At 40.5% G+C, this 14486-nt stretch overlaps 1 protein-coding gene across 1 annotated transcript in view; it reads left to right on the forward strand.

Moving 5' to 3' along the window:
* Positions 1–8909: 8909 nt before the first annotated feature.
* Positions 8910–14486, forward strand: part of megf11 (multiple EGF-like-domains 11) — a gene marked incomplete at both ends in the record, with an annotated part of 66457 nt that continues 60880 nt past the window's right edge. Inside the window, 3 exons of the mRNA XM_080028364.1 lie at positions 8910–9016; positions 10056–10157; positions 10612–10712. Coding sequence (XP_079884490.1) covers positions 8910–9016; positions 10056–10157; positions 10612–10712 — 310 coding nt within the window. The remainder of the gene's footprint in view (positions 9017–10055; positions 10158–10611; positions 10713–14486) is intronic.

Consider the following 14486-nt stretch of genomic DNA (forward strand, 5'->3'; position numbering starts at 1 on the left):
GAGTTGGAAGGGGTTGGTGGCTGAGGTGTGAAACTATTGGGGTGTAAAATTGCCCTGGCAGCCGTGCTGTTGTTTCAGCATTTCATGGCAAGCTGCTCAGCCAGCGTCCCTCCCTATACTTGCCTGAACGATGCCTTCTTTCCTCCAACTTTTTTCATTTTTTTTCTGTCCACCCCATACCTTTGCTGAGTTTGGCACTCTCTCTGTGGAGGCTGTGACTTCATAAAATACAGTAATGACCACCTTGGCTGTTAAGTAGGCACGCTTGTGTGGTTGTGCTGTCTTTGACCAGAGCTTCAGAGAAATAGAGTCGTTCTGTTCTGTCCTCTCAGTGGGAGAGAGTGGAAAGTTCAGTGCGTTAATATTCATACCTTAATTTCTCCTTAGGTGTCCAACTGTTCTTCTGCAGCTCTCATTTAACGCAATCAGTCACAGGGTGGATAATTGTCTGTGTGGGGAAGGAAAGCCATACTGGTGCGAGGTGTAGCCTGAAGGGTGCTTCCTCCTGGTAGCGGCAGGAGGCCAGAGCCCGGCCGTGGAGAGAGGGCAGGCCAAGCGCAGAGGGCATTGCAACACATTTGGCTGTCATTGTGATGCCTGGGGTTTGTTATTAGAAGCATGGGGTGAAACATAGTGACTATTATAACCAGCAGGCAGAGCTATGCAACATCAGGCACATTGTTATTTTGGTCCATTAAGTGGTATTGTTTCACTAATGAGTTTTTCTTACGGAATATGTAGGCCTAAAGCTGGTACTTGGTGACATATGTATTGCTGAGGATTCTGTGCCTGTTAGGTGGAACAAGAGCCCAAATCCTATTAATTACAACAACAAAAACACTTGATAATGCTTGACAGCAGAAAAGCCATGAGAAAAATGAGGACAGAGTTGCTACATGCTCTATTCTATTATCTATATTTGATGATCATGTTTACTCACATTAGATTCAAATTTTCTGCTCTTTCTTTGAACCGCTTCTGAACAGATGGCTCGACCGGCTGCACGGCTCTCCTCCCTTGTGTCTGATTGTACATTCATACAGCTAACGTTAGACTAGACGAGTTCCTCTGATGTCCATGAAGCGATTTCTTATTATTGCCTGGGGTTGAGAGTTGGTAGACTCCCGCCCTGGAGCACGCAGGCCAGTGTTTGTCTGCTCTGACAGGCGAGAGGAAAGTCTTTGTGTCGTTGTGCCCAGAGTGAAAGAAATAAAAAGTATGAGGAGAGACTCCCTCCAATGGGCTGTGTCTGGTGTTGGCCTGCCCTGCGGTAAGGCAAGGTTATTCAGATGAAAGATGGTGTTGAGATTAGTGAGCCCTGCCTGAGCGCTTGGATGTCCAGCATGCCGCACTGCGTGATTTATGAGAGTCGTGATATCAGCGGTCGCCACATGAATAAACCATGTGGCCAGAATTAAGCTCCTGTTAAACGACGCACAGCACTTTCCCAGGTGCCTCATCCCCCAAGTGGAAATCATAGCCATGAAAGTTGTGTGGTTGCTTTCATGAGACCGCTTGTTGATGGCCCGGTGCAGCAGCTGAGAGGATACCAGATGTTAAACTTGTCTGAGGCTTTCCTAAATCGCTGAAAATGTACCTGTCAGACAAAGTTTGGATGGGATGGTTATAATTTAATTAACGGTTGAGGAGTGACTTGAAACAAACCATGTTTGTGATGAAACATCAAAAAGTGATGCACTGCAACCAAAGTTGAGAAGGTTTGAAGGCTTAGCACAGGAGAATGTTACCCCACTAAATTATGTATTTCCACCCTTTGATTTATTCAACTCCATTATAGCCTTTTAAATGAAAATATTGGTATTTATAACATCTCCTCCTTTCAAAAACATACTAGGGCTGACTCTTATGATAATTTACCTTATTGATTAATCTGATGACTATTTTCTCAATCAATCAATTCATTGTTTGGTGTATGACACATACAAACAATATCCATCACAATTTAGCAAGCCCTTGGTGAGATCTTTAAAATACCCGTTTAATCTGATCAATGCCTATATATCAAATTTACATTCATATAAAACACAGAATTGCAGGTAATCTTCACAATTGATGAACCATGGAATATTTGGCAAGTCTCAGCTAGAAAAATTACTTCAACAATGAATTGATCATCAAAAGAGTATCCAGATAACTCTGTCAATTCATTCAATATTTGATCTCAGTATTTTTTCTTGGTGTGTTATGAAGTGCTTTGGTGGCTGAGTGCACCAGTATTTCATGGAACCTGAAAACTGCATACATGAATGTTGATCATGTTAATAATATGAATATTGCACATCTTTCCTCTGTCCTTCCTATCCGTCTTCACTCTCTGCTTCAGAGATGAGATGCAGAGTAGAAGTGTGAAGCGAAGAGCCAAAACAGGAGGGAATTCTCTCTCTGTCTTAAAATAGTGCCAACTCACTATGTCTTATGTCCTCACAAATGAGTCGGGCCAGCTAATGTCTATAACCATAACGATGCACTATTGTTATACGGTGCCCAGTCTGAGATTTAAAGATTGTCAAGGTAATCCTTTGCTGGATCATGCAAAGCTGGTACTCCTAATCGTTCAAGTGTGATAAAAAGTCAAGTACCTAGGAGTCAGTGCATTTTTACTGAGATCAGGTAAAAGACATTGCTGCCTTGGCTGCACTCCATGCTGTCAGCATTACTGAAATTCCCATAAATGCAGGGACAAACACCCTCTCGGGCTTTATGACTAGAATACACTTGATGCCGATTCATGTGTTTGCTCTACTTAAAGTGATGTGTATGTAGAGAGGAATCAATAAGAAGTCAACAGAAACTAAGAAGAATCCCTAACTAGTTTCCTTGTCGCCATAAACGTCGGCACTGGCTAACCTCATTTTTAAAGGAACATTTTAGGACAGTCTGGGGTGGGTAAGGTGTTTAGATCCTTTAATTACAAAAAAGTACAAAGAAAACATTATGAAAACACTCACAAGAAGGTGCATTCAAATTGTACTCAAGTATAAGTAGGGAAAATCATAAGAAAAATTTACTTTAAATATTAAAAGGAATCCTTGTGCAAAATGGTCCTATTCTGAATGATCAATTATTATGCTGACAATACATATTATATTATTTCACATCAGAAGTCATTTGAGCCCCTTGGCCTGATTCATCCTTCCTCCTTGACTCCTGGACCATCATCACAGGTTCCCCTAAAGGCTTCTTCCCTTCTCCTCTGCCTTTCTTTCTGTACCCCAACGGCTGCACCTCCAGTCATCATTGTCATGCATTAGGCAATACTTAGAGTATAATATCGTAGCTAACTGAGGTGGAGCTTAACAATAAACTGCTGAGAAGTTAAATCTACAGCAATTATGTAATTAATATACATCTTTAAAATGTCTTGTTTTTGAACTAAATGTGTGTGTGTGTGTGTGTGTGTGTGTGTGTGTGTGTGTGTGTGTGTGTGTGTGTGTGTGTGTGTGTGTGTTTGTTTGTGTTTAAAACAAACCTTAATCTGTAAAGCAAACCAGCCCAAGTACAGATAAATATAATGGAGCAAATACTTAATCATTTTCCTCCCATTAAATGTTGTGGAGTGTAAGTATAAATGCGCACAAAATCGAAACAGCAAGCACCTCAAAATTGGGAGGCTACAGACATAATTTGTATCTTTTGTTTTTAAGGAAATGACTCTTCACCACTCGATTCAGCACAGTTTATACATGTGACTTAAAAACTATCCAAGGTTAGTTTTTGAGGTTGGTAGCAGCAGGATTTAGATTTGTGCTGGTTTTTTGCTCCGCTTGTCAGAAACCAGCACATTACCCGACATGTCACTTTCTCCTCCTGCTGGCCTTTAACACATCAGACACTATGGTACTATGGCTGAAGCCAGAGGAAGCGTTGAATACGATGCAACACACCATGGCCCCTCTAATGAGGCCTGACTCTTAATGACTCACAGCCCCTAGCAGTAGACAGGGATGGCCAGCAGTGGGGCTTATCTCATTGGCACTCTGTGCTGCGTAGTTACACCTGTAACCTTTAGATCACTCCAAATTAGGTTGCCGCGGGAATCCTTCAGTAGTCATTAAAGAACGGATTGAGTGGCCAGAAGAATTCTCATAAAAATTGTATATGAGCCCTCCACTTGAATTTAAAGGAGGAACAATACGCTGATCGTGCAAAGACATGTTTCTCAGGAGACCACAACTGATCAGGCATTCTCTCTGCTTCTCCAGACAAGATTGCGATGTTCCCGTTGACTGGTTTCTATTATGTAGGTGTAAATGAAAACAAGAAAAGACAAAACTGAGCATTGTGATATATGAGTGCACTGAGCACTAATAGGAGCCTGAGAAGCATCTTGGATCTATAGGTGGGAGGTGAGCTTCTGACTTGTGCCAGTCAGTCAGTCCTGTTGAGCATCATTCATGGGAGAGTGCAGGTGCTGGTCAGCCAGGGGACAAGCTGGTTAATTGCATTGCACTTTAATAAGTCACACACTGAAGACATGGCTTTAATCATGCAGATGTCTTTGCTGATAGGCAGTACTCGGGACACAGGGGGCTATGGCTCATCAATGTCAATGCTGGACACCTGAGATGCAGGTTAATTCATTTACGACCCAAGTTCCGATCTTCACATGCACTTTATCCTACATGCATCTTAACACTACATCCTGTGTCTGTTTCAGAAATTCATAGCATCAGATGCAGCAGTGCAGCGTTTGAGAAGGTTTTGTTGTCTCAGTAATAAAAGTGTTGAGAAACAGGAGATACATTCATTTGGGGGGAATGAGTTCTCTGGAGAACATTTTGTTTTGTGTAAAGTGAACCCATTTGAAAAACAGAAAGAAAGAGTTTTCTTGGATGTCGGCAGATACAGCGAGGAGGCTTACTGGAGATCCCCAAGTGACAAGCGTTATATCGATCCGACTTGTCCGTCTTATGATGCAGTGCTGCAAGTTCAAACTTGCTGTCGAGAATTAACAATGAAGTTCACTTAGATCTAGTGTACTATTAGTGAAAGTGGATTGCCTTTTTTTTTCTTTAAATATTCAAATGCTAAATTCTATGCTTGGACATGGCAGTTCAAGCATGACAAAGTATCAGGGAGTCAAGAGGAAAAGGTTGCTCTAATGGACAGCTATGAAGAATGAAAAGTAATACTAATCCTGGCAATGAGCAACACAGTCCCTGTAATTGAGGTGAGAGAGGAATGCTGGCAGAAGATTTCTAATTGTGTTGTAAATTGGTAAATTAATGTATTTATTTTTACACTCCATCCAGTCTTAGTGTCATATATGAATGGGAGTGAGTGGAAAATATTAATACGATATGTAGGAACGGTATTAACAGTGTCAAATGAATAAGATATACAGTATACAGCATGAGCATGTGCTGCAGTTACAGGTGACAGTGCAGGTATAAGTATGATATATTTTTTAGAGCAGATGTATGTATAAGTAATGCTAAGACAAATTGCCGACATTGTATACAAAAATACACAGCATGTTCAGTATGGCACCAAATCGTCTAATTTTAATCAAAAAATTCATGTTATTTTATTGATAAATCTGTGCTTGTTGTAGTAAAAGTATAGCGTATGTTTTATTTGTCTAAGTGTATGTACAGTATTAGTCAACTGTATGATGTTGCCTCTGTAGACAGGTTAATTTAACATTCAGGTTAATCATATTTGTGAATAGGCTACAATAGACTTAAAGACCCTACCTACTATACGTCTTCCGTCACCTGTCTCAATTTCCATACAGCTAGGACTTAGCAACAGTTTACATGCAAAAAAAAAAGTGCTGAATTATTTATTTAGCCAAGATCAAAAGCAGCCATATTATTTGGTTGTGCTTGTGTTTACATCGTAAATCAGAATTCAAAGCAAATGAAGGTCAGAAGAATCTTAAACCTGCCCTCTGACCCTCCTGATGAATCATTAAAAGCGGTGTTGGGAGGGAGACAACAAACATCAATGTTCTTTCTGCACCCCAATTATCATTTGAATAACCCTTATGTAGGCTTTGGTAATGAGTGCAGATAACATGATATTGCAACATTGTGGATGAGCCACTTGTAGTGTTTGAAGTGTGAGCAGGGTTCATTGTATCAGGTCCTCTTGAGTTAATGTAGGCTTTTATTCCTGTGGGTAACTTTGTGTGTGTCAGTACCAGGTAGGAGGGGCCTTTTTAAAATTGAATAAAAAAAATGTGGTTGGAATTTGAGGCTGCACAGAGTGAAAAGGCCCGTTCGACAGCAGCCCCAGTTGAGATTCTTGATCCCATAAGAAATGTATGAGTCTGTGTGTGCGCATGTACGTGAGCGAGAGCGAGAACAAGGAAGCATGTGTCTTCTGTGTGTCATCATAAGCTCATTATTTTTCTTCTCTCCCACAGATCTGCGACTTGTCATCACCTCTCCTAGCGAGTGTGTGTTTCTGAGCACAGCGGCACTTCTGTCACTTTGTGCTTCCAGAGCCCCTTCAGCGTCTACTAAAAAACACCCAGGGACCACAGGCTGTACAATTAGGTGAGTTTAGGGTCACATGCCTCTGGCTGTTTGTTCTGGCTATCAGGACTCAAGGATGATCCTAATTTTACCACCTTTTGGCCTCCTGCCGCAGGCTTGTATCAGAGAACTTGTGAGGTTTTAAGAATGTGACATGAGAAGTTATGAGGTATTCCACTTTCCGAGAGACATTCATAGAAATAAGTAAGGGTAGTGGTCCAATCACAGGGGGAATAAAAGCTTTCTTGTCAATTGTTTCAGAGAAGAGCCAGAATATGAAAGAGGCTGTAACTCTTTAACATCCATGTATCTTGATTAATCAGCCTGTTAAGGAAATGAACATGACTGTAACCTCTGCCTGTTCAGATAAACTGCTACTTAGAGGAAGTGGAGGTCTGATTGATTTTCTTTCACATGTGAGTGAACTACATGCAGCTATCAATGCAGAAGATTAGCTGAACATGTGAATGCCTCTGTTATTGGATACAGTCACTCAGGAATATTGAACACATGCCCATAAGCACATGCAGAGCACATGTGACACAATGTGAACACTGTCATGTATGCATATGATCAAGACACATTGAGCCATACAAGTATTCCTTGCATTTATTTTCAAGTCTGTTGTTTGTGCTGCAACAAAGTGTGAATTTTCTATCCTCAATGGGCCAAATCATCATGTTTGTATTCCAGGGACACGTCACCAAACATAACATACAGTTTTGATACTGTTAATGGCTTCCAGGCATTAACCCAAAGTAGGAGATATGTTGTGTGTCAGTCATAACTGTGACATACATCCTTTACCTTCGGTAGTGACTTGCTAAGGTAGATTTGCTGCACATATAGCGAATCCATCACTGCCATGTCCCTTGATCATATGCACTCTCCTCTGCCTATACATCTAATGAAATAACCTGCTGGTCTGAACAAATCAGCATCTTTGTCACAGGGAGGTTTCCTCTCTGCCTCCGCTCACAAAGCAGAACGCATGAGCTTTTCCAAGGTCTTGCTGAAGGAGAAAAGCGCAGGAGCAAATACTTAAAAGGCATAAGAAATTTAATAATCTTGATAACTGCTTATGAGAAATGCACTTATTTGCTTTTTTTCTGGCAAAGTTACATTAAAGATACCACTTTTTCTGTCAATATGAAGCTTTTCAGCTAGAATGCAGTTAGCGTAGCTTGTCAATCAATCAATCAATATCCTTTATTTAATCAGGTAAAATTCATTGAGATTAAAATCTCTTTTTCAAGAATGACCTGGCCAAGAAGGCAGCACCATTATAAAATAAGACAATCAACCACAATTCTCATACACCACATTCAACGTCAGGTAAAGTACAATACAAGATCAGGGACAAGACTATATGAAGATTGAAATGAATACAGTTAAAAATTAAATAAATAAACTGGTGACAGATGAATGAATAAACCTGGCCGTTATCAGAAAATAGCTTTACAAACAATTGCATTGACCAAGAGAACTATCTTCTCTGTCCTTCAGGATTCCTTTGAATTCTCCCAAGGTGACCAGCTCTGGCAGCTTCAGCTGCTTTTGCACAGTGTTCCAGGCAGAAGGCGCAGCATATTTAAAGGCCTTTTTCCCTAACTCAGTTCTAGCTCTGGGTACCAACATCTAGCTTGTATAAAGACTGTAAAAAGGGTCAAACAGCTAACATGGATCTGTCCAGATGTCATACAATATACTTACCACTACCTATAAGTTGTGTGTTTGGTCTTGGTCTTACAGAAGATAGCTAGCAAATCATCTATGAAGAACATTCATAAAGTCGCAAAAGTAAGTTTTCAAGCAAGGCATTTCAAACTTTACCTTTGCATTGCCCTGGGAAAGTTGGCGCCCACTTTTGTCTTCCTGACTTTGTATGCAGTTTTGCTGCCTAAAATTTGCCTCACATTGTGTTCTGAACACGTAGTAAAGCTCACTAATTAATTGCTGTAACTTTTTGAAATAAGCCCCATTTTCTTCCTGTACGGATTAAACAAGCAACTTTGGAGGTGCTGGTTGGTGAATTTAGCTACATTTGGTCAGAGCCATGCAGGCTTTCTGTTTCCACTTCTTTCCAGCCTTCAAGCTAAGCTAATCAAATCATCTGCTGGCTGGAAATCCATATTGACTGTACTCACACAAAAGTTGTATCAATCTTTTCATCTTCTTGGCAAGAAAGCTATAAAAGTTACTTGCCAAAATATTGATCTTGTCCATTAAATAAGCTGAGCGTGTGTTTTTGATAATCCTATCTGAAAGGTGATAAAATCCCTGGAGATGTACAACTTCCAAGCACAAATATAATCTTATTAGAACGTTCAATAAGGGGACTGATCCAAGTCACTGTCCAAGTACAAGCATATATCTTTCTTCCATGTCTCCACCTCACAGTGAAGTATGGGGTCATCTGTTGCCCTGCTGGCCCTGCTACTTGTTCTGGGCTTGACCACTTGTGTATTGAGCCTGAACCCGGATGACCCAAATGTGTGCAGCCACTGGGAGAGGTGAGCATTACCATCTTGTGTTTACCACAGTACATTGAATTTTCTCTTTTTGAAAGAAAATCTGCTGTATTTTAGCAACACCACTGACATTTTTCGATCCTGTAACAATTTTCAGTGCAACGGCTACATGGCTCTTAACCAAAGTTCCAGATCTGTTTTCAAAGTCCATACAGCATTATCGATCTTGCACGGCTCAGGTTGCCAAGCTCTGAGAGATGGGAGGAGTTGCAGCTTCAAATGAAATACGCAGGCAAATTGATCAGTGTACTCTCATCCCAATCAATCACAACAGCCATGGAGCCTGAATAATTATTAGTTGTGCCGGGCAGTGTCACTTATGAGAAATAAGCAGGAATAATTTCTGTCCTCTTGCATTGAGGGGAGGAAAAGAAAGCTGAGAGAAGATATATTATCTGGATTATTGCCTGACCAAGGTGGGGGTACTTAAGGATCGTGGTTCCACCTTGTTGGCATCAAAATGAATTCCTTAAATGAGATGTGTTCGTGGCTTTGAGGTCCTGCAATATCCTCAGACTGACTCTGGCTGAATATATCACTAACATGAATCACCTAAAAGCTCCTTTCAGAGCACCTTTTTGCATATCAAAGTTGTAGTATTACTTTCATTGGGACTGTATGCATTGACTGGAGTGCTGTCATTGTTTTTATTACATTTCTAAATCTTCAGAGAGCATGGATTATCTATGTTCCTGATGGAAGAAATATTCAGACCCTTTACTTACATAAGTAATGGTAATAAATATTATTAGCTAAGTAGTAAAAGTAAAAAAATAAATACTTGTTTCTAAACTGATATATTATGCAGACAAAATGGCACCTTTGAAATGAGTGTATTAGATTGTAAATACTTATTTATCAATATTTATGCATTTTATACACTTATCATGTTATTGTTAAAAAGGAGTGAAGTATAAAGTTGCATTACAATTTGAAAGTGTAAAGTGAAATAACTTCAAAATTGTATAGAAGTACAGTACTGATCTACTTCAATGGAATCTCTATATTTTCTCTCTTTTAGCTACGCTGTGACTGTCCAGGAGTCCTACGCTCACCCGTTTGACCAGATCTACTACACCAGATGCACGGACATCCTCAACTGGTTTAAATGCACTAGGCACAGGTAAAGTAAAGTTTGGTGGAGTCTCCTTATTTGTCCACTTATTTATGTCGTCGGTGACTTGCCTTTTTTTTGTACCCCCCAAAATCAGAGCCAAGTCTTTGAAGGCCACAGTGACTGACTGTCCTTGTTAATGTACAGTGCTAGTACTTACAGTGAATTGGTCACAGCAAGGACACCGCTGACTGTAATCACCTTACAGTACATGCTTTAATTACTCCATTAAGGTTTATAGTGGCCATCTAAATAAATAAGTGCACAGAGTCACCAACTTTTATGACACAGGTGTTTTGCGCAGAATCCCACTCGCTTTTAATTATTTGCTTTTTCAACTTAGTAACAACAAAAATCATGGTTAAACTGATGATATCCTTTTTATATACTGTATGTTTTTCTGCTCTTGACAACGGGTCATTCTTTACATCACGTAGCTGTCCCGGTGTGTCTGTTTTTCCAGGATCAGCTATAAGACGGCTTACCGGCGGGGAGTAAGGACCATGTATAGGCGCCGCTCGCAGTGTTGCCCTGGTTACTTTGAGAGCGGAGATTTGTGTGTCCGTGAGTATCCTCTTTCTCCTTTTGTCCTCTTTGGTGACATTTCAGGTTACATCTTCTGGACATCTCATAACAAGCCAACACTACCCCCTCTGTTAGCATGCCACCATCCATGCAAATTAAATCAGTTTAAGGTGATCGAGCGTGATTTAACATGAAGCCGCTGTATATTGCAACCGTAGACTCCAGTCCTTGCTGCTTGCTCTTCCAGCAAGTGTAATTTAATCTCAGCAGTATAACAATGAGAAAAATTAACGAGCCAACAGGGTCCTGGTTACAGACTGAGTGGGTATAGCATCCGCAGTAAAACCACCAGAATTCAATAACACAAAAAGTGAAAATTGGACTGTAGCAATATGCTGACGACGATCCTTCACTGCCACTTTCATAGCTTCATTATTGTTCATTGGTTTTCTATTACTATTCACACACATCAAACCGAATATCATTGCATGTTTGCCAAATAAAGGCCGAATATATAGCTTCTGGGAGTTAAGTTTTTGATATTCCCATCTCACCTCATGTTTTATTCCCTTTAAGTAAGATTAGAATCACACTTTAATGTTCGCCAAGATATTATTATTTTTTTCAACATGAGTGAGTCACTGATACATATGTGGGTATATGCTCTTTGACCACAGGAGAGCTTGTCCTTGTCTAGGCTCCACCAGCCTCAAGTAAAAAAGAGCACCGGGAAGCAAGCCAGCAAATAATAAGAGCTGGTGTGATTATCCGTGGCTCCTGAGGAGGGAGACGCAGATTGTTCAATAATGTATTCATTAACCATTTGACTGAAGATGGAACTATTTGTTCATTAACATTCTTTTCAGGGTGTTGACCAGATGAATCTGCAAAACTGTTGCGGTATATCTCTCTAATATGGTTTCCTGAATCTATGACCCGGAGGTTTTGTTTTGATATTATGTGAGGCTTAGAGAAAAAACCTCTCTCAGGTGGAGGGGCGAGACTGAGTTGATAGGGGCCAAGAGGGCATTTTGGCTTTCTGCTGCCTTTGCAAACTCTTCCAACCCTTTTAATCCTAGCACTCTCACTACCAGGATTAAGAGATTTGTACTCCCCGAGCTGTTTTGCATGCAGTGACAAAAAGCTGAGCATTATAGAGTAAATCGACCCAAAATTAACTCAAGTCGTCTATTTCAGGACCCTTTGTTGTGTACTGAATGTAAAATAACCCCCCAAGTGTATTGTTAGTTTACTGCCGGCTTTCTCCGCGAAGTCTATTTAATTAAAAGTCATAAATGGTTCAAGAGTGTTTTGCCTTTTAATCCTGCCTGTGTTTTTTCCCTCTCTTGTCATATGGCACCAAATCAGCACTTACAGTAGCTCCAATGGGAGGTGGCTAAATTAATTTGGGGATGCGAAAAGGCCTTGAATGAACCAAAATGATCACAAAAACAGACAAAAGAAGAATACCTCTGAAACCAAAACAGCAATTATCTTTAAGTACGTTTTTTTCCTTGTTTGTTCTCTTGTTTCATTATGTCCTTTGCAAGCGATTGTTTAATTTTCTTCGAGCTCTCCTCGATAAATTGAACTTAGATCTTGTTTCTCTTTAATTAGCGCTAGAAGTTTCCGACTGGGCGTCATTATTCTTTCCATGACCTTTGATCTGTCGTAAGTCATTGACTTAATGTGTAACTCATTTCCCTCCTAATAAGCATGGTTATTACACAAGGAAGTGCGTGGAACTCACTAATGACAACATCACGTAATATCTTTCCCGAGGCTCACAGGCTCTGCAGGGCCATGAGTCCCTGCGTTTGCAGAGCATTTAGACCAGAAGGCTCCTGCATGACTCTTGCTTGCCCAGTGATGCAAAATTGTTCCAAAATGGACTTTGGTGGCAGAATGGGTTGGGTTTTGATAACGTTTCAGGGCAGCAATATGCCCCCACATTTCACATTTTGTGTTTTGATGATCAGGAAAATGATGAGAGACTTTTTTTTTATACTCAAGAAAGGGATTTTATGCCTTTGATTTCTTTTTTCGATTTGGCTTTTGGGTAATTTTTTAATGCTTCAAAGACACAGTTTTAAAATCAATCGTCTCTGTCCTAGATAGAGGCATATGGAAGAAGCTTTGGATGGAGCTGTTAAATGTCCGAGGTTGAAGTGCAGTAAAATTGAAGTGATTATCATTTTTTTTTTTTTTTTTTTTAATGCTTTATTGATAGTGTAGAGACAGAGTTGAAATGGGGCAGAGAGGGGAGTGACATGCAGAGAACGACCGCGGGCTGGAATCGAACCCGGGTCCGCTGCTGGCCGAGGCCCATTTATTTAAGTATTTCTGTATTACAAAACACTACTAATACAAAACAGACAGGACTGTTCTGGTAGTTTTCTTTTCTTTTTTAGCTGACTGCAGCAAACCTCACCAAAAACAGGGAGAGCAACGCAGTTGGAGACTATACTGATTTATTTTATCACACATTTTAAAATATTGTAGTTTGACGGGTAAGTAAGAATATTACATTTATCAACACTGCATGACAATCACCAATTAGCGTCATTGTTCCCCATGCTGATAACACCTCTGCATAATGAGTTAGATTAGCCTTTTATCCAGATGAAAGACTCAATTTTCCAACAGATTCCTTAGACATGAGTTAAGCAGAGTGATTCATGAATTTCAATTAAAATGAAAGACCTACCTCCTACTTTATTATGCCATCCTTTCCGTACACTAGTTCAGATCTCAAGAGAAGGGTGTGCTTTATCCTTTCGACCATATTCAATACTTCATTTCCATATTTCCTTTATTTTTTTTTCTAAAGGATGTGACACATTTGCATTTCCCTCTTCTCGCTGATCAGAATTTGCTGATTGAAAGTAAACGAACTCAACTCATCATGGTGACATTGGATTCGTCTCCTCTCCTCTCCTCTTTTGAATGCTCTGCATACAGTGGACCCATTGATTACATGAAGTCAATCTCACACCTTCGTCAGCACAAACGTTGAAGCTCTTCCTCCCTCTCTTTTTGCTGGCTTACTGTAATTAGACGGTTTTTCCTGCCAGAGTACTGATGCTCAGAAATCTGTCCTAAATTATCTCTCAATCTCTGGTTTACCATTTCTGCCTCTGGAGCATTTCTGCGATTAGAACCGGCTTGTGGGTGTTTGGGATTCACTGGTCTTCCTATTCTCCCGCTGCATCTCTTCCGCTGGCGGTGGATCCTAATCGAAGCCTGATTGAGTGATAATCTATAGCAGTGCTGTTCAGGCCTGCTGCCAGCGCTTTGCTGACCTCTCTCTGCCTGCAGGATGAGCACCATAGTGTTGCACACAGGGATGCGAAGCCGCCCCAGGGGCTAATGTTGTTTAAAAAACCTACAAAGAAAAACACAGATGCTGTCCTCCTGCCCTATTTTCACTTTTGATCTTAACAGAAGAGAAAATAAAACACAAAAGAAGCTTAACTTGCTTGAAGCGTTGGATGAGGTCTGATCAGTTAAAGCTATGGTCTGTCTGTTCTGCTGTCCTTGGATTGTGTATCATCTCTCCACAGACCGTGTTAGTGGACTGCTGATTCCCATCAGGTTTTTTTCTCTCTTGGTTCTGGCCCCGACTGTCTCATTCCTCAGATAAGAGCCTGTCTGTCCTAACTCTGCTGGCCAGATGACCTTGGCTGCCACAGATTTATTCATGCTAAGTGCCCATTTTTGTGATACTTTTATTTTTTTGGCCTTCCACAAAAAGAAATTGGCACCGTGGCAAAAGAAAATTCTCCATGTAGGTCACTTTATCAGCTGAACCAA

Source organism: Ammodytes marinus (assembly GCF_949987685.1).
Source record: "Ammodytes marinus genome assembly, chromosome: 5".
NCBI lineage: Eukaryota > Metazoa > Chordata > Actinopteri > Uranoscopiformes > Ammodytidae > Ammodytes > Ammodytes marinus.